General features: G+C 38.1%; 3 protein-coding genes across 4 annotated transcripts; 2 read left to right on the top strand and 1 right to left on the bottom strand.

The window, feature by feature from the left end:
• Positions 1-491: 491 nt before the first annotated feature.
• nagk (N-acetylglucosamine kinase) lies at positions 492-5,900 on the top strand. The gene is made up of 10 exons (XM_008435953.3): positions 492-636; positions 984-1,068; positions 1,293-1,391; positions 1,478-1,619; positions 2,402-2,512; positions 2,576-2,688; positions 3,454-3,541; positions 3,628-3,725; positions 5,046-5,124; positions 5,213-5,900. The coding sequence occupies exons 1-10, from the start codon at positions 608-610 to the stop codon at positions 5,416-5,418; spliced, it is 1,050 nt and encodes a 349-aa protein (XP_008434175.1). The 5' UTR covers positions 492-607; the 3' UTR covers positions 5,419-5,900.
• Positions 5,901-6,716: 816 nt separating this feature from the next.
• LOC103480771 (uncharacterized) lies at positions 6,717-13,153 on the top strand. Its single transcript, XM_008435945.3, has 9 exons — positions 6,717-6,851; positions 9,379-9,510; positions 9,603-9,686; positions 9,779-9,911; positions 9,995-10,057; positions 11,816-11,956; positions 12,661-12,751; positions 12,842-12,983; positions 13,067-13,153. Exons 1-9 carry the CDS (start codon positions 6,828-6,830, stop codon positions 13,094-13,096), a joined length of 840 nt encoding a protein of 279 aa, XP_008434167.1. The 5' UTR covers positions 6,717-6,827; the 3' UTR covers positions 13,097-13,153.
• A 1,626-nt stretch (positions 13,154-14,779) lies between these two features.
• Positions 14,780-26,574, bottom strand: paip2b (poly(A) binding protein interacting protein 2B). Of its 2 annotated transcripts, none has more exons than XM_008435937.3 (4): positions 26,436-26,574; positions 17,518-17,684; positions 16,805-16,987; positions 14,780-16,688 (listed from the first exon to the last, which is right to left on the bottom strand). In XM_008435937.3, exons 2-4 carry the CDS (start codon positions 17,671-17,673, stop codon positions 16,632-16,634), a joined length of 396 nt encoding a protein of 131 aa, XP_008434159.1. In that variant the 5' UTR covers positions 17,674-17,684; positions 26,436-26,574; the 3' UTR covers positions 14,780-16,631. The 2 variants fall into 2 exon arrangements, with proteins under 2 accessions (XP_008434159.1, XP_008434158.1); XM_008435936.3 differs by lacking the exon at positions 26,436-26,574 and adding an exon at positions 24,147-24,348.
• Between the last annotated feature and the right edge of the window lie 4 nt (positions 26,575-26,578).

Raw genomic sequence — 26,578 nt, 5'->3', positions numbered from 1 at the left:
CTATGTTAGGACAGGAGATGTTTCCATCCCTGAAATTATGATGCATAGAATCACATATCTAAGTCTAAACTATGTTACAGAGTAAACTCAATAAAAACATGCTTTATCTGTGGCATTGTTCATTAAAATGGCACATTACTGATGTATTAAAATTAAATACGATCGGCACACTTTATGATATTAGCGATTAGGTAATGCATTCAGCAAGTACTTTTACTTTTAATACTTAAGTATTTTTAAAAGCCAGTACTTTTTTACTTTTACTTAAGTAAAATGTTAATGTGGTACTTTGACTTTTACTTAAGTACATTTTTGACTGTGTATTTGTACTTTTACTTAAGTAAATTTTTTGAGTACTTTCTCCACCACTGAGCAACTGTAGTAGTAATAGTATGAAGAAACAACTAGAATAATGTTTTTTTTATTATTTAAAAAATTGTATAAATGAACTCAAAATTATAATTATTTTTTCTTTATTTATTTGCTCATAAAACTTTCAGCAGACACAAGACAGCACAACGCTCCCATCTAGTGGTTAAGATGTGATATTGCAAGTGTAACTGTATCTCGCGAGATCTCAGCCGACAACAGGGACCCAAACAGGAACATGGCATCGGTGTACGGTGGAATAGAAGGGTAAGAAAGTGGAAATATCCACTAAAACCGTTTAAGTTGAAGTGTTATGGCGCGTGTCTCTGAGTTTGTTTGAATTTTGTATGTTTATTTATGTCTTGAAGGCTGTCATGTATAAATTAAGGCTAAACTTACATGTTCGAACACGGAAGCGTAAATCTCGTGATCATCTCGTCCCCCCCTTGGTTACGTTGCCTTCAAATGAATGATTGCTCATGAAATTGCATAGAAACATGTTACATGTTGCATTCTTTCATCCTTCCTGGCTCACTGAGGTGTTTATGTTAGTTGTTAATAATGTCTTAACTTATCCCTGCATTTCTTTCTCTCTCTTTTTTTCTTTCATCCAGTGGAGGGACTCACTCCAGGGCTGTGCTGCTGTCAGGAGATGGGAAGGTGTTGGGAGAGGCAGTGGGACCCTGCACCAACCACTGGGTGAGCTGCACAGGTGCAGATAAAAGTTAGGGTGGGACGGTTTACAAACCAAAAGAGATAGAAAGTGCACCATCTTTCAGTTCTAGTTGAAATAATTTAATCTCTCGTTTTTTATTGTTATTATTTTTTGAAGACTTAAGCCCGGGTATAGTTGCAGTTAACGTGGATTTCATTTCTTCTTATGATTACTGTGCTGTCAACTTGTGTGTTTGTATCTAACATAGCTGATCGGGGTGGATAAATGTCTTGAAACCATCAATGAAATGGTCCATAAAGCGAAGATCAACGCAGGACTGGATCCAAACACGCCGCTACGCTGTCTGGTCAGTCAAAGGGCTCCTTAAAAACAGATTCCTGCTTGCTGTCGTCATTTCAGGTTGAAACTATAATTCCTTATGTTTTTGTGAAGGGTATGTCTCTGAGTGGGGGTGAGCAGAAAGATGCTATCGACAAGCTGATTGCTGTGATGAAGGAGCGGTTTCCACATCTCAGCGAGCATTACTTCATCACCACAGACGCCATTGGTGCCATGGCAACGGCAAGTGATCGAGGTAAGCTTTTAGTTTTAATTTGGTGTTTTAATTGGTTGATAAAATCAAAATCTCATACATTTTGGATGCGTAATAAGATGCTGGGCTGGAAGTTGTCACACATTAAACAACGATGTATCGTTGTTTTATCATTTATCGTGATATATTCACTATTGTGATAACAATTTTGATTTGTCGTTGTGATGATAAATTCCGGTTATTGGTGTCTAAAACCACCCAAAACTGTTTATTGTTGAAATTTATTTTTTGTTTTTTTGTATTCATAAATGTAAATAAATGTAAAAATATGATTCAGTGCAGTTTGTGTGTGCTAAAGTCCAAAAGAAGACTATTGCAGATGGAAATATTTTTCAAAAGCAGTATTTGTGTTTGTGGAGGTATGATTGATGTGACATGCAGTCTGTCACACCCAAAAAAAGATCCAATAAATTCTCACTTTTATCACCCAACTTAATATCCTCATTTCTATAAACACAATAGTGCGGGTAATGTAGTTAGCTTCTGCCTTTTAACTTGCATGTCATTAAAATTAGCTGGTAATAGTACAGTTTTATTTGTTTATTTTTAAGAATTACATTCAAGAACATTAGTTGGATTTCACAGGTTACATTTTTAGTTTCATCATTGCTTTTGTTAATGATTTCCTTTCACCAAAGCTCCTCACAGTTTCCCGTCAACGACTGATACTTTACCCTTTCAGATGTGTCTACCTAGGAGTGTCATCACCGCTCCTTTATGGCCCTCTGTTGTCTAACACCGTCTTCCGTGTGTCTTCTCACCAGGAGGCGTAGTTCTCATCTCTGGGACCGGCTCCAACTGCAAGCTGGTCAACCCTGACGGCTCCCAGGTCGGCTGCGGAGGCTGGGGTCACCTGATGGGGGATGAAGGAGGAGGTAAACATCAATGTCTATCTCTTCGTCGTTGCGGCACAAACTCATGTAGCTTTTGTGTTTCAGCGTTCTGGATCGCTCATTTGGCTGTGAAGACGGTGTTTGATGCCAAAGACAACCTGGCGGCGCCGCCGCATGACGTCGCACATGTTAGGAAAGCCATGGAGGAGTACTTCCAGGTCAGACACATCCAGAAGTTGTGTTTGCTTTGAAAAGGGGTGTCCAAAATGTGGCCTGCAAGCATGATGTTGATGAACACTTTTTCATCTTTTGTAGATAAATATCTTTCTAAAAAAAAAATATTGGGTGCAAAAAAATAGATTCCCATTTATTAATTTAGGCAGAGAAAAGCTAACCTCTAAAGGTTAGCTAAGAATGGTTGGTGGCATTAACTAACTCTTTGGTTACCTAGCAACAACTTTTTGAGTAACTTGTGGTTACCTAGCAACAAACTGCTTGAGTAACTTGCACAGTAGCAGTTTAAGGTTTCTCCACCATGCTTCACAACTTTTTATAAATAAAAACCAACAGCATAGAGTGAAATCTGTGGCTAAAACAGGAAAGGTTACAACACTAGTTTTGTATTATTTCAGATATTAAACCAAAAAACAAATTAATAACTATAGATAACAACTGATATGTAACGCTTCTATCATGATACATTTTTCAGCCATATTGTCCAGCTTTAGTCTGTAATTATGTGGTATATCTGCAATAATTTACTGATTTTCATTCCTTTTTCGATTCCAATAGAATTGTCATTTTTTTGTTTCATTACTGAGCAGATAAATTAAACTTTTTTTAATGTTATAAAAAATATATATAAAATTTTTGTAACCCCATGTGCTTTTAACTTAACAATTTGTGTCCTCATATATAACAAAGTTCTTACACCACCTGTTTAAATGAGACTATAGTGAATAAAGCCTCATTCTCCATCCCAGGTGTCAGATCTGATGGGCATGCTGCCACATCTGTACAGAAACTTCCAGAAATCATTCTTTGCTGGCTTCTGCTTGAAGCTGGCTGAAGGTAATCAGCACGTCAGTTTCTTTAGTTTTGTTCTTGTCTTCGATAGAAGCGGGTAAAGATGAAAAATATTTATTTTTCAACCTAAGGTGCAGAAGCTGGAGATGCCCTGTGTCAACACGTGTTTGCCGAGGCAGGCAGAGTCCTGGCTAAACACGTAGCCGCGGTCCTGCCTGCAGCACAAGAGGTAGCAGGCAGCAATGCATCATGTGGTATCAGTACCACATCAGATATACAGAGTTATGCAACCACTCATATAACAAGCTCAAACCTCAATGCCTTTCGTTGGGTTTTATGTGGTAGTAGTGCATGTTGTGAAGTGGAAGGAAAAGAATGCATGTTTACTTTTATTTTTCACCAATAAAAATCAGAAAAAAAAGTTTATTTTTAATCCAAAAATTCAGAGGAACCAATCACCTATAGAAGTCAACAAATTATTAAATACTGTAGCTATTCTACAGGGAAAAACTTCTTGATAATATTATACTTTATGCAAACATTTGTTTAGTTTATAAGATTCTTGACCTTTACAAAGTTTGTTTCCTGAGATTATGACTAGAGTCACAAGGGCGCCCTCTAGAGGTGACGGCTGTCCTAAAATGTACGACTGCTTTTAATAAAACTTCCTTCTTTTTTTCACTGCAAGTGAAGTTGGAATAGTTTGCCAAATGAGATTGTAACATGTTCTAGTTATAAACAAGAACATCAATAATTTGCGCTAATTATTGATGAAGGCAGAGTTATTGTTTTATAAATTCTGTTGATTTTAAGTTTGGTTTACTTGGATTTAGCGAGATTTGAATAATTTATCAGACACATAATTAATTACTAAACTTTATTTAACCAATTTATGATCTGTTAATCATACTGGATTACATCAACCTGACTAGGAACTGCAGTTGGAAGTTAGTGTTTTTTGTTGTTGTTGCTTTGCTACAACCTGGTAACATGCATCTGACGGCGTATTAGGGTCATTGTAGTCAGAGAAAAAAAAGCAAAATTTACACCAAAAAAAACCTCAAAACCACCAAATTTTGTGGTTAAAAAAAACAAGGAAATTTCTGTATTTCAAAAGTTGAACATTGAAGATGTAGGAACTTGTTTTAAGTAAATAATTCCTTAATATTGATGAAAGGAAAATGGAAAAGTCTTGCTGTAAGTAAATTAATCTGGCAGTGGAAATGTTTTGGGGTTTTTTCATCAATATTTAAGACATGTTTTAATCAAAACATGCTCTGATATCTTGCTAAAAAGTTACTTGTAAGTTAGTTTTATTTTATTTCAAGTTTTCTAAGATATTTGTACTGGAAACTAGACTGAAATTTTTGAAAACCATGTATCGTAATCATGCACTGCTTGATGTTAGTCTCTCACATAAAATCCCAATTAAATACACTGAGGTTTGCGTTTAAAAGGTGGGAAAGTTGAAGGGATGTGAATAGTTTCTGTGAAGTACTGCATGTTATTAACGCGTGAGCATTTCTCTTCTTTCTTCCTGTCCTCCAAGTCTTTACTGAGCGGCGAACTGGGCCTGCCCATCCTGTGCGTGGGCTCCGTCTGGAAGAGCTGGTCTCTGCTGAAGCCAGGTCAGAAACTGAGAAAACCTTCCAACAGTTTCCTCTGAATCGTAACCGTTTTAGTTTTACTTCCTGCCCCCCGTCTGTCTCTCTCCAGGGTTCACAGAGGTTTTGGAAAAGGCAGCGTCGTCTGAGAAGCTGAAGGGTCGTTTCCGTGGCTACAGCCTCCTGATTTTGCAGCAGTCGTCGGCCCTCGGAGGGGCCAGTCTCGGCGCTCAGCGTTTCGGCTTCTCCGTCAGCATGGATTATGGCGCCAATGCTAAAATCTCCTTTCAATACTTCTTCGGCGGCGGCGGCCAGTGACAACAAAGGCCACTTTATGATTTTTACAGTTCATTCCTCTTCATTTTCCAATCACAATGACTTTAAATCAGGTTTGTGTGAGACTGGACTTGCACATGATTTCACAAGATCCAACCCTCAGATGAAGAGATTTAAAAATACATTAATCTTTTTACTTGGCAGCTTCTGTAGCAACAGCTGAAATATTTTTTTTTTTTATTGAACTGTCAAACTTTTTTTTCTGACTTTTGATGATTCATTTGCACTATGGCTTTACAATAACAGTGTTGGTGATTTTACAAGACGGTTCGAGTTCAGGTCTGCAGAGAGAGATTTTGCCCTCTAGGTTCTGCGATTAAAAACGATTAGATTTCACACAATCAACACATGAAGTCACCATGCAAAAACAGGTGCTGTTAACTTTGTATAAAACTTCACATTGATTTATAATCTTTATACAGTTCTTATGAAAGCAAATTTGCAATAAATATGAACGGAATCGATTGATTATACAAGCTGCAATTTTTTGATCTTTTTAAAGCGGATGCTCAAGTTTGACTTTTGTCGATTTATCCCACTGTGACCCCGGAGGGAAGAGCAGGTGTAGCCGATGAACCGATGGGCTTATTGATGATCCTGAAGACTCGGGGAAATGTTCTGTGGATTAATTAAACAAAAGTTTGTGGAAGATGTGCTATATCTTAGTGTAAAACTAAGATTTTATTGCGAGGTTCCTTTGCTGCTTCAGTACTTGCAGTTATTGACATTATTAACTCTTCAATAGTGGAAAACCTTGAGGGAAAAGCTTTGTTCATCAGTTTGAGAGCTTAAACTGAAGCAAACGTTGGTTATGCAGCAATGAGTCAGCCACTGACTCATTGCTGTGTCTAAAATAAATTAGGTTTCGCAGTGGTCCATTCAACAGTGGGACTTTAATCCAATTGAGTTTCTGTGGCGTGAGCTTAAACAGACACTGGCCAACAAAGTACCTGTATTAAAATAGTTCTGCAGCTGAAAATGGGCCAAAATTCCTCCACAGAAATATGAAAAACACATTGCCAGTAAAACACTTGAAGGCATCTGTTGCCACCAAGAGTGGCAGATTTTAGGAGGCTACTGCTTTTTCACATTTATCCATGTTGGTTTGGGAATTTTTTTCCCCCAACCATTAATAAATAGAATCATCTGGAAACTGCATGTCGTATTTAATCAGGCTATCACTCTTGTTTTCCTTTAAACTCATCAAAGTTCTTTCAGTTCATTTATCCATCCTTGGGGAAAAATAGAACCAAGTGTGTGATAAAACACAATTACATTTAAATGTAAACAGTAACAGCCCAGAGAAGTAATGGGCATACTTCTCTGAGCTGTCCAGCAGAGAAGCTGCAACCGAGAAGAGGGATTAATCTGCCAAGGAGGAAGCAGCAAATATGTTTCCTTGGGCTCGCTATGCGGTAAATACTCCTTTTGTTTTGGCTTTTACCCATTGAATGCTTTGAATTAATTACTAAAGGGAAAAAAGAAAACATTGTTTCTAACTGGAAATTCTATGGACACTCAAAAAAACCAATCAACATATCTGAAGAAGCAAAAGAATAACATAAAAAAAAAAAAAAAGAAAGCTAATTCATATAAATCCGAAGCTTTTATAGATGGAATTGAGTTTATTTGAAAGGCTGCGTTGCTGATGTTTGGCCTGATGGGGGCAGCATCGACTCCTCGGAGAACACTTAAAGAAACGATATTTAAATATTAAATAGTTAGGCCGTAAAACTATACCAACAGTATAGTTTATTCCCGTGTGTGTTTTTTTATTTACCTTCCTCTTAGTACTTTATTGCGATAAGTCTGAAGTAAGTTGAGCAGTCTTAACTGTCAGCGACACTGCTAGCTAAGAGGCTAACTGAATGAACAAAATGAACGGCTGTTTTTAAAAGTACTGGGCTTTTGTCATGCTTTTTTATAATTATGGGTATTACTTTAGGATTTTTTTTAATAGCAAAGATTATGCTTCAATGCTGCTTCGCATAAAACTTTAAAGATATATATTTTTACTAATTTTTGAGGGTTGTAGCAATTTTCAAAAACATTGACCAATAGAGTAACTTCTTAACAGAATTATCTCAAAAAATGCACTTTTACAAAAAAAGTAAACAAAAACATCCATCCAATTAAAGTACACACAGAGATACATAATGGCAATATTTCACTACAGTACGCACTATGACCAAATGACTCTGTAAACTAGGGCTGAACAATAAAACGATAATCTATAAAGCTGTAGACATGATCGGTGCCAACAGAGCATATGTTTTATAGAATATGTAATAATTTCACTGAACTCCGATCCAGAACCGCACAGCATTCGGGGGGATGTAGGCAAAGCAAGCGCTTTAGGCGCTCAACGTTTCACTGCTAGCTAAACTAGATCGGTGGCATGAGCTAACTCACTCTGGTCACCTAGCAACAACCTGTTGAGTAACATGCGCAGCAGCAGTTTCGTAACTAGAAGAAACAGTCGATAAAATAGGAAAGTTCACGTCACCAGTTTGGTAGTATTTTAGATATTTAAAACAAAAAAAATCATAAATAATTAATGATAACTTCTAATATTAAACACTTGTATTACTATGCGTTTTTCAGACATATCGCCCAGCCCGACCATATGTCAAACTCAAGGCCTGCTGGCCAGATTCGCCTGCCATAACTATTTATGTGGTCATCAAGACACTACAAGGCCACATAAATAGAACATCAAGGTGACAGCTGTGTGCAAAATATTATTTTATCAGTAAATAAAATCAGCTTTTATTTTTTTCATTTGTATATTGCCACATTAATTAATATTTAATTAGTTAATTAATATTTTAACTTAGCTAATTGGCAACACATTCTGCCACAACCGTATCTTTGACATTTATGATCTTGATATGGCTCGAAATTAATTGTTTGAAACCCCTGCTACAAATCCTAAATTATAATAAAAAAAAAAAACAAGGTTATTTTGCCTGATTTATTAAAGCATGAACAGACATATAACCTAATATAATCTATGATTAGGCTACAACGTATATAGAGCAATGGCTCCTTCAAAAAGTTACTGGTAACATTCAAGGCATAAAAAATTTACTAAAAGTACATTTATTTCAATTATTCTGTGAAAAATATTAAACTCAGTAAACAGATTCAGTAGACGCTTACTTATGCGTTGAGGATTATGATTTTTACAGCTAATCAAATTCCAAAATTCAGTTAATCTAGGATAATTTTAGAAAGACGAGTTAACCTAACAGTTATGTTTTGGGACTGTGGGTGGAAGCTGGAGTACCTGGAAAGAACCCAAGCATGCACAGGGAGAACATGCAAACCCCCATGCGCAAAGTGTTGTCCTTTAGGTAAAAGAGGGTTGATTGAATATAGTATGAAAGGCAGGAGTGCAATTAAGTGTGTTATATGTGATTTATTGTACATTTCTTAGTTTTTTTTCTGGATAAATGGGTTAAATTGGTTATTACACATTTATTTTAATGTACAATTAAGCCACTGAATTAAAAATAAATTAGTTACACATCTTTTACACATCTTCACCAGGCCAGCAGTAGTAATATACATTTTAAGTAGCAGTTTTTGGTACTTACGTACTTCTTTCTGGATCAATAACTTGTTCTCAACCAGAACAAGCTACTGGCTGAGCTAGTAATAGTAGCACCATGGTTAGGTATAGATGAATAGATGGACACATCTATTCATTATTACACACAACTAATTGTGTGTAATAATTACCCAGAAATTAGTACTCTTCTAGTAATTTCTGTACCTTACAAAGGTGTATTTTAAAGAATAAATTTCCCTTAAACAATTAGCTTTTTCAGGTGGTTGCCTGAACACAACATTATTTCTGCTAACCTGCATGTTTTTACGTCTACCTGTCCATTTGCTGTTAACTCCAGCCTTGTAAGATCCTTGCTGTTTTCCTCTCAGGGTCTGGCTGTGAGCCCTTCTGAGAGATTTACTACCACCTACAACTCAGACTTTAAACCATTTCACCAACGTAAATCATTTCTGAAGCCCATACCGCCCAGTAAACGTGGGGTATTAAGCATGATGCGTATGGTAGGTTGGATCACCCGGATACACAGAAAGGCATCTCTCTTTTTTTTTATGGCGTCACTTTTTTTACATTAGTGCTTTGGCTGTTTTTACAGCCTGAACGTGACACGTCGGCTATGTTGCTTCAGCACTACTACATGAAAAACCCCGAAACCAAAGCCTCACTTGTTGGCCCCCAGGTAAGGCCATGCATGCTTTCAGTAACCCATTCATGCTCATCTAGTTCTCGGTTTGCTAGCAGCAACACTCAGATTCTGCTGTGGTCCCACAGACCCCTCCGACCACCCTTTTTCCAGTCTTCATACCCTCACTCGGCGGCATAGCCACTTCCTTTACTGAGGAACTCAGAAATGCTGGCTGTTTAAAGAATGAAGCTCCATGGCACAACGTCTATGGTGAAAGAGGTAAAGAGGCATTTTTTGAAGCGAATAGACGTTGAAGCTCCAGTGTGCGTCTTGACATTCAACCTGTTTTCTCCTGTCGGCAGCTGGCCTGTTGAAGCGGCAAATGGAGGAGCCAAGTGGGACCTCTGACATTCACTACGAGGAGGGTGAGGACACGTTTATCACAGTGGTTTTGCGCTCACGAAACGATCATTTGAAGCCAAAAGAGAAGTGTTAAATCCAGGAGTCGGTATTGTTCGTACCGCTTGAAACGTTACGCATGTTTATCGTGTTACGGTTGCTTAACGGTTGCCAGGCCGAGGCATTAACGGGCAAGCGGCTCGAAGATTGCGGCTATCTTTTTTATTTATTACATTTTATTTTAAAGTGTTTTGGTATCTGGTATGGCAGCTGTAACGCTAAAGCAGTACAACAGGGCAGAGCTGCTGAAAATTAAGGATCAGACTTCACAAGTCGCGCATTCACATCAGAATGTTATCCCACCAGAGTTACAACGGACGTTATGCTCTATTCTGATCGACCCATAACGCCCCGTTTGCACTGAGCCGCTCGTCAGTTAAACCATAAAAATGTTGTTGTTGCGAACTTGTTAAGACGACACCAAAGACCGATAGTTTTTGAAAAATTTCCGTAACACTCCCCGCGGAGGTTAGTCTTATGTAACACATAATAATAAAGAGTAGAGGAACCGGTTTTTTTGCCATATTGTCGTTGATGTGCCGTGGGGCCGCCATTTTGGAACGGTCGCTCGCTTGACTTTGGCGGCGCAATGAGGTATAAGTTATAATCATATCTCGCTGAAAATTAAACTGAACTTACACGTTTAGCCATATTTCCAAACCTTATTAACAAATGTTTTAAAAAAGTGTCTTTGAATTGGATTGATACCCGGTTCAGCATATTTCAATATGTGTAACAGTAACAGTAAAATATTCCGATATGTTAAGCATTTTACAAACCACACAGCCATGGGATGCCGTTTGTACAGCTAAACAGTAAAAAGTTAACCGCAATATTTTTGGTTTATTTTGCCGGTTATAGAGAGAGAAAACAGGCGGATGCTCACATTTCAAAGTCATATTTTTACAACCATGTTATTCATAAATTTATAAATGTCCGAGTTCCAAACTAAATTTTTAATTCACAAGCTAACTGTTTAGTTTGCAAACTACATATGTAGTTTTGAAATTAAACATTTATTTAGGAAGCTAAATATTTAGTTTGCAAAATTCATATTTAATTCCAACCTGAATGTTTAAGTCTGAGCGAAATATTTAGTTTCAAAATAACATTTATTTTGCTAACTAAGTATTTAGTCACAAACTATTAAATTTCCAAACTAAACATTTGATTTTCAAACTAGATATTAATAATGAACTTGCTAACTAAATATTTAGGTTGCTAGTTAACTATTTAGCAAATGTTCATGTTGAAAACATAAGACGTGCTGCTTAAACGGTTATATAAAGCAGCATGTTTTATAATAGCAGACATTAGGCTATACATAATACGCACATGTCCTCTTTATAATGTCTGTGGTGTGAAGTTTAGAGATTTTCAATCTATCCCTGCAGTTTTCCACTGTCCTTGTCGGCTTTACGTCCACCATCATTGTGCTGGTACCCCAAAAATCTGCTGTGACCATTTCAAACGAAATCTGGGACTTTCTTAACAAGCGGCCTCAGATGGTGAGAATAGAGGACCGAACATCATCCACCCTGGTCCTGAACAGAGGCACACCACAGGGCCTTGTGCTTGAATTCATTGTTTATGGCTATAATGTGACAAAATGTAAGAATTGTGAGTCATTTAGCAGGGCAGTTAATGCTTACCCAAGGGACTGAATGGAGAAAAACACATCTCTCATATACAGAGTTTAATTCTCTTACTTTGTGCTCCTGCAGGAGTGATTGTTTTATCACCATACAGAGGTCCCATCAAGTGTGAGGATGTCCTGCACCTTCTGCACAAGACCGCCACACCGACTCACATGGGCACCGTTCCACGGGGGACGGCTCCTTACATCACACTGAATCACGCCACAGGTTCATCATCTGCTGTTTTTTTTTTTTTCCCAACAAGCCGCAGCTCAAAATGATCCAGTCTGTGTCATGAAAAAAAGTAGGGAGTAAAGGTTGGACAGGGCAGAAAAAGAAAAAGCAAACATTTAAGCTGAAATTCTGGAAGAAATAGACATAGAACAAAGTTTTATTGAGAGATAAGGGCATCTGAATGTAGTTTGTTTCTAAAATACTTTATTTTTATAAAAGCGGAATTCACATTTGTGCGCAAAGGACAAGTCAAATTATTACTTTGTTTGTTCACAATTAGTTTGCAATTTGTCCACCTGCTTTGCATCCAGTTGATTCAGTTGATTGGCTTCGACTGATAATCACTCTATAGATTAATCTGTTGTTAACAAGAATGAGCAACAATTTCAGTGTGTAGACGTGACGCTGGCAGACAACTAACTCAAAAGACTGACTGCAAACAGTTGAAGAGAAAAAAAGAAAAAGATTCTTAAAAGTGTTGACTCGGAATGCAAGTCCAAGCCACACTTTTCAGATTTTTGTTTTCCTTCAACTCCACAGCTTTGCACCGCTTTGTGTAGGTCTAGAGGGTAAAAATCTCAACACAGTGCATCGAAGTTTGGGTGCTTGTGGCGGCATGAAAAGACGTAACGGTTCAAAGGGTGCTAAAACTTTTGCAAGGCGCTGCGAATTCACTTTTCAACTTTGATTGGACGCAGGAGTCACGGGGGGCAACTTGACCGCCGTGAGCCAACCAGCTGTATGTCAGCCGGCCCCCGCCCTTCAATCTTCATCCCACTACTGCACCAAGTACGTTACAGATACACAACACTGTTTTATATACATGTATATATAATTTTATAATTATTTTCCGCCTCTTGTCTCTGTTTTTCTTCCCAGCTGTGGAACTAAATCTGAGCATCCGTTAGGTTGCTGCTGTGGGGCACAACTTGTCCCTTCTCACATCTGTCAGAGCGGCGGCCTGCCACACCCCATCAAGAGGCCTCCGCTGACCGAGTATCAGGACAGCTATTCTGCTAAGGTACGGGCCGAGGCCGCAGATCCTCTCCTGTCGTCGCCGTAATGTTCTAACCTCTTTTCTCGTCTCCGTCTTTCTCTACCCAGTGGTTCCAGCCGAAGATCAAACCCGGTTAACGTCACCTTCCTCCTTGTCGCAACGTTCAGCAACCAATACACAGCTCATGAAAAGAAGAGTTGTTTGTCTTTAGTCTGAAACATAAACCAGTCGCGGTGCGAAGAGCTTCGCCTTTATCGCACCACCTGCTGTTTTTTAGGCTTAATTGTTCCTAAAACAGCGCAACGGTCAGAGCCAGTTTGGGCTCGAGCGCGTTCCCCCAAAGACGCAGGAGCTGAGCGTGAGCCATGACTCCCACCAGCCACCCAGTGGAGGTGTGTTAGAGCTTAGACAAGGTCTTAATGTAAACGTAGGGACATGGTTTCTGAAAAAACCAACAGATTATTGTGGATTTTCTTCAAACCACATAGGGTGACAATTATACACCCAGCCTCAATGTAGGCCGTTGAAACTAGACGTTTACATACACCTTTTTTCTCTCCCTGTCTGAAGTCAAGTCAAACTAAATCTGTGTTTTAGCCCACATAGCATTACTAAAATTATTTATATTTGCTAAATGCCTAAAAACAGAATGAAAATGCTTCATTTTGTTGTATTTTTTTTTTAATTCAGAGGTTTACATAACAGGATTTGTATTTTTCCCACAGTATATTTCATGTTACGTTTTCAGATTTCACTATAATATAATTTATCACTGCCTTGTGATAGTATCCTACAGGTAAACTAAAATATAACAAAATGTTTTGAAATGTCACAGCCAGGCTGGTCCAAGAACAAAACATAGCGTATAAAATATAAGCTGACCTTTATTTTTCAATTACACAGATCAATATCATTGAACCATTAGGAACAATAAATATTCGTCATATTGGAACAATCCAAACTAAAAGTGTTGAGGAAATTTACCTTCCTGCTAAAACACACAAAGAAAAACATCTTCAAGTTCTGTACTCAGCTTTCTGGCATTCAGCAAATATAATTTTGGTAATTCTGTAAACAAGAGAAGCGTAGTCTGAAGTTTGACCTGTGACAGAACAAAAAATGTGTTTGGCGTATGAAAATATCTGGTTTCAACTAACTTACATTTTCCAAATTCATGCCGTTAGTAAAACACTAGATCTCACAAAACTGTGCGCTTTGAATATCAAGCACTTTCCAAACCTTGAAAACACCCAACTGAAGTTTAATACAAACCCCATCATGCATTTATTTGGTAGGCATCAGAGGATGTCTTACGCTGTGCATCTTGGATCAAATATTTTGGTTTTCTCTCCACAAGCTTCTCAGTAGTTTACTGGAGTTCTGACCTAGTCAGGTTTCAGATTTTCCATTAAGTCACTTTGTAAACACTTCTGCTGGTTGCTGAGGGTTGTTGGAAGCTCGATCTGTTCCAGAGCTTCACCATCTTGAGGTTTCTCCAACACTCCACCTGCACACCAAAGGCTTAGGAAACCATGTCGACTCTAAATCAGTCATTGGAGTTAAAATCTTATATTGCTCTTGCACTTTTTCCTGATATTGTGCAGCCTTTGCTGAAACCCATCATCAATGTGGTAAGATGTTGAAGTTGAGCAACAAACTGGAGTTATCTGCCAGTGCTGGAAATTTAAAAAGTATTTAATTTGCTTACACTATTAAGTTAAACTTGTGTAAATAATGTTTATACACATTTTGTGTACTTTAAAATGTAAATACTAAACTGGAAGAAAGAGAGCCCCAAACAGAAACACCGACAGCTTAGATTTGTCTTTAACATCTTTATTCGTCTTTTTTCATTATTTTTAACTCTATTGAAATTCATACTGTGTCTTCTGAATTTTTTTTATTTTTTTCCTCCCCATTTCTTCTTTTTTTTTTCTTTTTTTTTTAAACAGCTTCTGTCATCTAACTCAAAACAAAAATCACCAAAAAAATGATTTCATGTTGTACGATCCACCTGGCGGACGGTTCCCCGCTGGCTTCTCCATTCCCCAGGTTGCCGTTCGGTGCTGTGGTCCAACACTGAGGAAGTTCCGCCTGAAAAACCAGAACTCCTGCGCTTCCAGGCAGCAACAGCACCAAGACGAGCCAATAGGACGACTAATTTACCCAGTGGTGAAATATCCTGATGGTTTCTCCATAATACTGCCGCTGAATTTATAAGCCGACGTGGCAGATCTCAGAAAACCGGACGTCGTAATTTGCGACTGCAGCTAAAAGTATCTCCTTAATTTAACTGATATTATATTCAAATAATACAAACTCTGGAAAATCCACGAGGAGTTCTGGTTTAGAAGGAAGAACTTCGTCGAGAAGGAAAAACAAATTCTGTCCTCGAGTATGAATAAAAAGAATTGGAGGGATGCAATACTGTCCACCGAATGCTCCACTTTACCAGGACAAATCGGACACCACAGTAGAGACCAACGCCTCGTCCTCAAAATACACAAAGTGGAAAGAAAGGAGACGGGGGGAAAAAAAAAGGAGACGAAGCTATTTTTGAGAACCTGATCTGGACACTAAATCTGAACAAACCGAGCCGGTCCAGCAGGAGGCGGCAGCGGCTGTGTTTCAAAGCAAACCCGTCTCCTCTTCACCCTCATTCCCATAACAACGCTGGTCCCCAAATAAACCCAATCTGAAACCAAGCATGAAGCCAATAGCAAAATAAACAATTAGAATCTTTTTTCTTTTTTTTTTTAAACAACAAACTCAACTTGATGCATGATTTAGACGTTAAACCACCTCAGCTCTTACGCGCTGGACAAAAAGATAAACCTGGATTTCTATATAAAAATCTGAAAAATAAATTTCTCATCCACGATTACAGCTGTCCATGTCTGCCCTGACAGGCAGGGTGGGGGGTGGGGGGGTGAACAGCGGGGGAGGGCAGGAGGCGTCCGGGTTTGTTCAGAAACATAGCTGCTGCCGCTACAGGTGAACTCGCATCTCTGGATGCACAAGAGCTGCATCCAGATGTAACCAGGAGTTTTCATATATCGGATTTAATTAATTTTAATGACTGATGAGTTTGCAGAGCAGCCACAGAACCTCACTGGAGTCCCCTGAAATTCTTGTCCTTCTTTAGCCTTGCTGTTGCTGAAACCCTCTTCCTACTAAAAATGGCGTTTGCTCATTTTGGAGGAAAAACAAAGAAACAAAACAGAAAAAATTGAAAATGAAGCAGTTACAAGCGTCGATCCGAACCGATTTAGATTTCTTGTAAAGCCTTTGGGTTGAAGTTCTGACCTGGCATCTCTCTCAGGTAGCTGCCACAGTTCCCAGGGAGCCACAGTGAGCTCTGCATGCTCTGCAAAACGGCAAATATGACACGTGAAATGCAAACGATGAGCTAGCGTCTGCGGGGCCCAGCGCCCCTCAGTTTACGAGAAAAAAAACAAAAATAAAAAGATTAAAGAGGAAAAAAGAAAAGAAAAAAAAGAAATCCCCCCACCCCCCGACTGGGCCTACCGGCACGCCACTGACTTCAAGTGTGTACGGTGTGTGTCTGCGTGTGTGTAACAATAAGAATGTGTGCGGCCACGGCCGTAAAGAGTCTCTGGATGTGCAAGGGCTCATGTGTGCATGGAGGCTCCATGGGGGTGAGGGGGACTTCTAGTATTTCATCCCTGGCACAAATTCCTTCGCTTCAGGATTCAAGATGCTCTTCCTCTGCAGAAGACGACGAGAAAACAGACTTAAAACTTTTTCTTGTTAACAGGATGCGCGCGTGTGTGTGTGTGTGTGTGTGTGTGTGTGTGTGAGGGGGAGGGGAGACGCAGACTCACCGCCACTTCCTCCACGTTGCTGTGGTGGTCGCTGACCGACAGCCCGTTGAGTTGCTGCTGCAGCTGGCCGATTCCCTGGTTGTTGAGGTCACGCGAAGGGATGAACCAGTCCTGGTCTTCCTCCTCCAGCATTTCCTGGAAGCAGCGCTCCAGGAACTCCTGCTCCAACAGCTCCTCTTCCACCTGGGAGATAAAAAAAAAAAAAACACATGAGGAACGGCAAAAATATACGTCACAGCATTTGAAGTATACAATTTAAAACTGCAGTATGCAACTTTCATGAATGTTTAAATAAAAAAAAAAAAGCTCCTCTGCTATCTGCAGAAATGCAGATGATCAGAAACAACCAATCAGAGCCAGGAGGCGGGTCTTAGTGCTGCCAATCACCGTTTCCCTGCTATGCTACAAAAACAGGCTTAAGTAAAACTACTAACAAGAATAAAGCTTTTTTCCCCAGACATTTTAAGGGTTTGATTGCTGTAATGCAGTTAAAATTCCTTCATTAAACATTGAAAAGCCCTTTTTGTAATATAAAGATTATTTTCAAAGTCGACTATTATGGTTTTATTTTACTGTTGTAGATCGAGTGAAAACATTAACTTCACATCTAAATCTACCAGGACTGTTGTTATTTTTTGGCTCCACTGTATGAAGGTGAGGTAAAGGAAATGTGGGACTCCTACAACATGAAATGGTACGTTACATAAACACACCTGTCTGTTGTACTCCTCCTCGTTCTCCATCCACATGTACTCGGCAAACGGGTTGGCATCGGGTCCGTCTCCTGCGTGCCCATTGGCCACCGGCTCCTTCCCTTCCTTTCCCGGCGCTCCGCCTCCCGGTGTGTTGGCGACCTCTGGACCGCTCATCTCAGCTGGCTCTGTTGGACGGTTACAGAATGAAAGTGAAGATCGTGGTAGGGCTGGACCATAAACACGTAATCAATATCGGTGAGAGATTCAGTAATTTCACTGAACTCCGATCCAGAAACGCACAGGATTCTGGGGGATGTAGGCAGAGGAAAGGCTTCAGCTGCTCAACCAGCGAAGGAAAGTTGGTGGAATCAACCAACTCTTTTTCTGGTTACCTAGCAACAACCTGCTGGGTGGCAAGCAGTTTCAAGTTCACAACTTTGGTTACCTAGCAACCTGTTGAGCAACTTGCACAGCAGAAGTTAAAGGTTTCGCCACCGTCTCTCTACGCCTGTTCACAATAAATGATCCTAGTATTTATTGCAATAAACGATAATGTTGTTTTGAGACCAATTTGAAGTAATATAGCGTTAATGGCATAACAATGCAAGAACACATTCTCAAATATCAATAAACTTTAATTTCTAACCAACATTCAACACAAAAATTAAATAGAAACAACAAATAAAACGAGTTGTAATTAAATTGTCCTTCAAAACAAGAGCTAGTTGAGTCCAAAAAAAACTTCTGTCATCCAGTTTTTTTTTTTTACAAAAAGATAGAAAAACAACAAATCATACAATTGGAAATTAAGTTTGCTTTAATTTTTCATGTGAATAATTGATTAACTGCTTATTGCGACAGGCCCAAGTCCCTCATAACTGCTTTTTTTAAAAAAAAACAGAATAGAGAGAAAACTGGATAAAACAGGAAAGGTCACCCCACAAGTTTGACACCATTTCAGATATTTAAAGCAAAAAACTAATCTATAATCATTGATATCGACTGACACGAAATGCTTATGTTACGATACGTTTTTCAGATACATCGTCCAGCCCTACAACATGGTAAATATCCAACAAGTTCAATAACTCATCTGTTAAATTTAGGCTATGATCCAGGTCAATCAGAATGATCCCCTTCTCATTATTACATGTTGATAAGGGAAACAGCTGGGATGGATCCAGTTAGGTGACACGATTCATCAACCAAATCAGCCAGGAGCCCAAATAGAGTCTCAGGCATTTTGTTTACCATCTCCAGTTGGATTAGGAAGGCGGCGCTGCAGTAAAACACGCGTTTCATCATTAACCAGAGACGAACGTGCAGCTCCGTTACCAGGCAAACTCACGGAGTGTGTGGAAAGCTAATGGAAAGCAAGCAAATGAAATTTAAAAGCAGGTGGAGGCTGGAAAAGGCAGGAAGTGCAATTAATGAATTAAAACCTGAAGGAAATCAAAAAGGGCTACTGTCTGAGCATTGAGGGTTGCAGACTATAATTTCATTCACGAATGCTGAAGCACGTTTTAATGTGACGTGGCTCAGATGACTCACTCTGCCTAAAGCGGCTTTTTTTTTTATTTTTTTAATCCAGACGATTCATTAAAGCAAATCTGAAGCCTAAAATGTGGACAAGGGTTTAAAAATCCTGCAAGCAAATATTGTAGGAACAGTTTATCAGGAGAGAAGTGGGTAAATAACTCCACTAAACCTCAACGCACAACAGGATCTCTAATTATTTTACCCTGTAGAAAAATATCACAGACAGACAAATATTACTTCTATTTTCTTCAGCTGCTGCAGATTGCTGCACATGATGCAATCCAGGCAAATAAAATGAGTCATGTGAAATCTTGCTGCTCGTTGCAACACTCGTACATTTGTCTTAGAAGAGGGATTTCACGGGAAACAAAAAAGGTTTTTGATGGTCAATCTTCGGTTTCATGCAAATTCTCTGACGAAATCCTTGTTTCATGATCAAAAACTAAACCGGTTAAGAAATTATTTACAGCCGTCATAAAGCAGGAATCAAACATTTTCCACCTTCTTATGGTTCGATGTTGGTGGATTTTTCCGTTTAGTTGTGGAAAATTTCCAATTACAGGTTTTTCTGTAGACTATATCTAAAATATTTGAAAGAAAATGCTGCTTGGGAAGCTGAAATATTTACACACAATGCTACTTGACAGATTATTGGCCGTTTCCCCCCCCCAAGAGCAGACATAACAAGGACTGCAGACGTTAGTTGCTGCACTGCTACGACGGTTTACACTGTGCTTATTAATGCATATTTAGGTATATTTGCTGTTTTAACCATTTAACCATTAAAATAGGAAAGTATATGTGGTTTTAGACCAGAATAAGCCACAAATAGTCAGCATAATCGATGGAGTAAATGATAATTCTGCGCCATTTTTGTTGAGGTATAATTTAAAGAGTTTGACCAAAACTGCAACATTTGTTGCATTTTCAGCTGCTGCAGTTTGCTTTCACACTGCACTGGCTCAAGCCAACCAAACTAATTGAAAAACCTGTTCCCCTCCACACCTGTGGGGGCGCTGCACCAAGAAACACTGAATGAAATGACAAAAATGGAGTAGTATCAGATTTTAGCAGTTGAAGGATTTCTCGACTTCAATCTTTTGTTTGGGTTGTATTTACCCAGAATACCCTGCGCTGTAGTCTACTTCCTGCCTTTGGAGTTGTTGCCGGTTCTCTTGGTATCCATATATGCATTCGAACTGTGTATACGTGTATTGGTATGACAGGGTTCACTTCAACCAAACAGAGATCGAGGTTTTGAGGTGGACCAGAGTTTGCTTTTTTTGGTCCACATCAGATCTAAACCACATCTAAACAAACTAGAGTTCAGTTAAAGCACACTAATTAGGGCCAGTGTGAATGCAACTTTTAATACAGAAGTGTCAAATTCCCATCCTGAAGAGTCACCAGAATCACATATTTAAATCACTAACAGGGCTTTGTAAAAGTCGAGTCCATAAGGATACGATTCGGTCATTTGATTTCAGAGTGTTGGATTTAAGACCGATCCATCTGCTGCTCCGTCAGCTGAGCCAAGTTACTTCATCTCAAAGGATGAAGACGCCTAAAATATGGAACAACTTCTGGCCGGAGCGAAGGCAGACAGGAAGTTTCATTGAGAACCTCAGCAGCATGAGGAATGAGCAGCGCCTGAGGATGACGCCGAGCCAAAAAAAAAAAAAAAGGCAAAATGTTCTAAGACAAGTTGTCCCGTTTGCCGTGTCTGTCTCTGAATAAATGTTAACGGACACACTTAGAAACACCGGACTGATTAACTTTTGTGCAGCTGATCAAATCGTTTTGTTCATACCAACAAAAATCCCATTTAAAAACAATGCTAGAAACAAAAAACAGTAATGTTACCGTCTCCATTACTACATTTTACGTAAAAGCTTTAATAGAAAATGTTTTTCTATTGGAGTTTCACTTATTTTTCCTCATTGATTATCACTTCAGTCACATCACATATTATATTCTAATTATTAAGGCTAATTTTACTCTTAAATAAAACAAACTAAATACAACAAAACCAAGTAATTGGTTATGTTACAGTAAATACTACTTTGCCTTGGTGGGAATGTTTTAAAGTACAACTCTTTTGTCATCTAATGCAAAAGTTTACTTTAAAATATTTAAAAACACTTGGCAGACATATTTCAGATTAACTAAATGCATACAGCCTCATCCACTGCCAACTAAGAAACATTTCTCTAGACAGTAATTTTATACTTTAGTCTCCTTTTACACTACATAATTTGTATCAACGTTAAATAGCATAAAATTGTAGAGATTTTTAAATATTAATTTTTTCAATAAATAAAAAAAGGCCTAGTTGTGGTAGTCCCACTAGAAAACAAACTCCTTATATAAGCATAGAGTAAATATCTTCAGGAAGTGAAAAAAAAAAAAAATCTAGTTCCCTTGTAAGTAAGACTTCCTCTTCCCTCAGTGGGACTTTCCCTCCCTCATCTGGGATATTTGCATCTCGATCAACAATAAAAGTTCACAGACGTACAAACAGCGGCAGGAACAGCCGCCTGTTGCCACAAAGCAAAGAAATTCCTCCAAGTGAAAGGAGTCAGGATTTGATCAGCGCTTTTCTGACGCAGGCGTAGTTTTACTACTATACTAGACAAGCCCATACTGATGACATAATCCTCCTGCTGCTACAGGCCAGTCATGACTCACGTGGTTAAAAAAAAAAATATATATATATATATCTCTCAACGAGCAGCTTTAGGGCCGACCCGACCTAGGCGTCGTTTCTGCAATGTTTGACTTGCAGAAAACATCCCATAATGAGCCAATTCCAGACCTCAGACAGAAATGTTTCTCCTTTCACGCTCTGTGCAGCGCAGCCGCCATGTGCAAGCGGAGTTTACCCTGACACAGACGGACAAACGGTGCTTTTCAGGACAGCGTGAACAAACATGTAACCTAAGTAGGTTAGAGGACAGAGGAAAGATGCGTCTGGCTCCGTCTACGAGAGGCAATAAAGACGGCTAATCGAACGGCTACAACCGATGAATGAAAAACTAACCGGTCAGGAGAGAGCAAAGGAGAAAGAATTAGTTTAAAGAGAAATATCAGGAGCTGCTTTGAATCTGAATTAAATGTGTTCAAAGTGATATTAAAGGTTTGTAAAAAAAAAAAAAAAAGTCAAAGAGAACTGGTAAAGCTTCAAATGTGATGAGGAAAAACACGAGTGACAAATAAAGAAAACAAGCCCAGTAATGGTGACCCTGATAGAAAACTGCATCCAAACCAAAATCTTTTAAACATTTAATATAGAGCGACTAAAAACAACTTAAACCCTACCATGCAAGCCTGCAACTAGCAATTAGACACTTGTAGAAAACACATTCAGCAGCCAAACCTTAAATCTTTCCCATTAAAATGCAACTAATGCACGTCTGCATCGTTCAAGCAATAATTATCAGTTAAGATAAACAAATATGATGCTGAAATCCAATTAGCGCGGTCAAAACACACCAACATATTGTGAAATTACAGTTTTTCATGCACACATCTTAAATTCCAGTGTTGAAATGTAACCTTGTAATACAAGGTTTTGTATTAAAAGATATATAGATTTATCTTAAAACGTCCAGATTTCCATCATTAGTGAAAGGAAGCAACTAGAAGAGTCATTTTCAACATATACATTTTTATTTGTATAATTAATACACTGGGTGGATATATATGTAACTTGAATTGGAAAAAAAGGTGTTATTTATGATATAATGTGATTTTTTTCTGTGAGATTAATGCAAAGTCCATTTAGCTTTAAATCTGTCACTGCATACAGGTTTATAAAATTTTTGTTCTTAAAAAATAAATATATAAAATTGGCTACCAACTACAATTACACTGATTGTTCCAACTCTTTTTCCAAATTACTGTATTGAAAAGAAAAACTTCCATGTTTGTAAGGGTTATCACTATGTTATGAAATTTTATATATTTTTTTATTATTATTTCTCCCTTTTCTTCTGTCCTCGTTATCGTTTTAAGAGCAGCAGCAGCAACGGCTAATTTTATGTAAATTAATCATTTTACCAGCAAAACTAAACCAAAATCCAATTTACCAAGTATTTTTACACACAATAAATTTTAGGTTTTGATTAATAATAAAAAATATTTGCAAGAAAAACTAAAGTAAATAGAATATATATAAAAAAATAAAGATCAAGGTAAATATGAGAATGTACGTAAACCGTTTTTTAGTAAAAAAAATGTTTTGGATTAAAACTACATTTTTAAATGTTTGAACTTGTTTTGTATTTCTATTTTAAACCTTGTATGTTTTTTGTTTGTTTATTTTAGTGCAAATACACGGTGGGACGCAGTCGGTAATTACCAACTCCTTCGGTTTATGGAATTTTCTAATAATTTGTGAATTTTAAAACACATTTTATACGCTAAATTGTATGAGAAACATCGCAAATATCAAATAGACTTGATGAGTATCAGTAAGGGGGAGCAAACCATTCCTAAACTGTCCATTTCAGCCATAATAAACAGTGTAAATAAGCGCCTTCCGAACTGTTTCCGTGATGTAACCGAGCTGCATGTAACAGGAGCGATGCGGCTCGAAGCTAACTCCTTGCTAACGGGTTCCTCCAGGTGTAAAGCTCTGCCCCAGGCAGCCTGTTGTGAACGGATTTAGCTGAGGTAATGCTCAGAGGCCGGCTGTAAACAGACTGTCAGTGGACGGGGCCTAAAAAAAAAAAAAAAAAAAAAAGGAAAAGGTGAGAAGCTATCCCAGCAACAACAAAGAGCGGAGGGGGGCTGGCTGCCTGCCTCAAAACTGTTTTTACTTCTAACTCAAAAAGCGCTAAAACATCCCCAACAATACAAGCGTCAAATTAAAAAGGACGAAATTAGCTTTTAAAACACCTCGAAACAGACCGAGGACAAACGCAGGTGCTGCGCGAATATTTGAGGCCAAACAAAGTGGGCTTCGCTATCAGCTAGCAGGCTGCTACAGCATGGCAGCATCCCTGAAGCAGGTCAACAAAACAAGCGTCCGCTTACCAACATAACCGCCGCCTAACACGCATCAATCGCCGGCCATTTACATGCAGTCGTTCGAGATGTATATTTACCTGGCATTGTTCTGTCGGTGTTCGTCTGAAAGCGCAACGTTACTCGGGTTGAAGTGCCCAGCGAAGAGTGCTCGCTCGTCGTTTCTCCAGCGGGGGATTTCTCTGAGCTAAATCCTGTTAGCCTGCTGCTATCGTGCTATGCTGATGCGTTCGCGGACTTTATAGCAGCTCGGACAAGTCGGGATTTCAGTGACAGACGTGCAACTCGGCAAAAACGGTTTATAGTCAAGTATTTAAATATGGGTTAGTGTGTTCTAAAGGTTTGGGAAAGTGTGCACCGACTTTACGGTAAAACTTTACAGGACTGAAGATTAAAAAATAGTATTTTTATATACTTGTAAAGCATTTTACAGTTGAAACCAGAAGTTTAAATACAGGAGTGGCCCAAGCCTCTTTTGTGACCAACATGTCAACATGCAAATGCTTAATCATTCCTAAGCTACTCTCTAGCATTAGCATAATGTGATTATGCCATTTTTTTTTTATCTTAAATGAGTAGCAAGCAAAGAAAAAATATTTGGATTTTGATTTGATCCAAGTGTGCCATTTTATTTCAACCATCTGAAAGTAATAGCAGATGATAAACACAAAATTTATTGTAAACAACTTTGATATATTAAGTTTCCACAACAGTGTAAGGAGCCATCAACAGGAAGCTGTTAACTTATGTACAACTATAAAAAATAATGGAAATTTTTCGTATGTGGTAGCATTTAGTTAGCATTATTCAATGTTATTTTTAAATATAAATTTCTATCATGCTACCTTGGTGCTCGTGGGGACCCCCTGGTGGTGTGGAGGCCCTAAGCAGTCACAAATGTCTTTTTCCGGGTCTGTTTAAAAACACTGAATAAAAAGAGAAAAAAAAACGTTTCCTCTGTTTGAAGTTAAATCAGACCAAACCTTTCATGCTGTAGGTCAGTTAGAATTACCTGAAGTATTTCTATTTGCTATATTCCACAATAATGACAGGGAGAATATGTCAGATTTATTTATTTAGGTTTTCAAAATCAGCTGGAGTTCTGGTTCATTCCTCCTGACAGAACCGGTGGAACCGAGTCAGATTTGTAAGCCTCCTAATTCTCTTCTCTATTTTTGTCCTTTAAAAAATAAATAAATAGATTTTTTTTTTTTAGAAATCAAGATTTGTAGATGTGTCTACAAATGCTGGTAAAAAGGACAATGTTAACAAACACTTTGTAAATCGAAACATGTTCAAATGTCTGGGCATAAAGTTTAAAAGCAGTAAATAAATATCTAAAAATTATATAATAATATTTATAAATCATATAAATAAGCAATAAATCAATTTATCACATGATAAATTAAAATGAGCTACATTATTTGCAGAATACCCGTTTTAGAAATGCAAATTTTATCCTCATTTTGTGTAAAAGATTAGACAACTGTACCTTTGTCTTTTTAGGTTTGTCTATGAATGAAATATTTCATTTTTTTTGTTCAATTTTTAATTATTTTTTTTTACATTTTTGTGAGGTGTATTTTATAAAGCCGAATTTTTTAGTTATGAAGTTTTTTTTTAACTTTTAAATGTATTATTATTATTATTATTATTATTATTATTATCAGTTTTATAAAGACAAAATAGTTTTCAAATGTATTTATTTATTTTTGCCTGTTTGTTGAATGTTTTTCCTAGCCAGAGCATTAGGTTTTTACTTAAAATACTTTTTTCCTTTTTTATGTATCCTTTACTCCATCAAAATGAAAATAAAAATAAACATATTTTTCAGTTTTCTGCCAAAAAGTTAAACAAATGATAACATATTTTCAAACTGTAGCAATTTTTAAAAATGAATATTAGAAATCTGAACTTTTATCTTAAAAATTCAGAGCTTACAATAGGTCCCTGAACGCAGCATGTGGACAAACATCCACCACGATGCTTTTCACTCTCTTACACGAATGCTTGCGTGGCTTCGCGAATTAAAGCATTTCTCACGACTAATTAAAACATTCAGAGGCTTCCGTTTTGTTTCAACACTATCGTGGCTGAATACGTGGGAATTATTATGAAATAAAACAGTTATGTTCTAAATAGTGTGGGTAAAATTGCTACAGCTCGTGTTACCCACCTCTAACCTGGAGAACCGTATTCTGACCTTTAAACAGCATTTATTATGAGTTATTTCCCGATTTTTATACACGCCGTTCGATGTAACATTACGCAGAAATAGAATTATGTTCAGAAAAACTGCGGCTAGTTATTTACACGGAGCGCGTCCAGCCTGCCCTGTTTCCTTTTTAAGCTAGTTTTCACCCACTCACCACTGAACTTTAAGTGTAAAACGGGGGCAATCCGCAAGCCAGCTGTCAAAAGAGGAGGGGGGCAAAACGTCTCTTTAACGGTCCCAAAAACCCGCGCTGTGAAGAAACTCCTCCAGTTAGCTCCAACTCGCTTATTTTACTCT

This window comes from Poecilia reticulata, chromosome 18 (assembly GCF_904066995.2).
Source record: "Poecilia reticulata chromosome 18, P_reticulata-male-v2, whole genome shotgun sequence".
Classification (NCBI taxonomy): Eukaryota; Metazoa; Chordata; class Actinopteri; order Cyprinodontiformes; family Poeciliidae; genus Poecilia; species Poecilia reticulata.
This window is presented reverse-complemented; position numbering and strand designations above follow the sequence as displayed.

What these genes read in the sequence shown, in the direction of transcription:
- LOC103480771 (XM_008435945.3), top strand. Translation starts at nt 6,828, where the DNA reads ATGTTTCCTTGGGCTCGCTATGCG. An exon ending in TATTAAGCATGATGCGTATG is followed by an intron (nt 9,511 to 9,602) that starts GTAGGTTGGATC and finishes CTGTTTTTACAG; the next exon opens with CCTGAACGTGACACGTCGGC. An exon ending in TGACATTCACTACGAGGAGG is followed by an intron (nt 10,058 to 11,815) that starts GTGAGGACACGT and finishes GTGCTCCTGCAG; the next exon opens with GAGTGATTGTTTTATCACCA.
- paip2b (XM_008435936.3), bottom strand. An exon ending in AGGAGGAGTACAACAGACAG is followed by an intron (nt 16,988 to 17,517) that starts GTGTGTTTATGT and finishes TTTATCTCCCAG; the next exon opens with GTGGAAGAGGAGCTGTTGGA. An exon ending in GCAACGTGGAGGAAGTGGCG is followed by an intron (nt 16,689 to 16,804) that starts GTGAGTCTGCGT and finishes CGTCTTCTGCAG; the next exon opens with AGGAAGAGCATCTTGAATCC.
- nagk (XM_008435953.3), top strand. Translation starts at nt 608, where the DNA reads ATGGCATCGGTGTACGGTGGAATAGAAGG. An exon ending in GACCCTGCACCAACCACTGG is followed by an intron (nt 1,069 to 1,292) that starts GTGAGCTGCACA and finishes TATCTAACATAG; the next exon opens with CTGATCGGGGTGGATAAATG. An exon ending in ACACGCCGCTACGCTGTCTG is followed by an intron (nt 1,392 to 1,477) that starts GTCAGTCAAAGG and finishes GTTTTTGTGAAG; the next exon opens with GGTATGTCTCTGAGTGGGGG.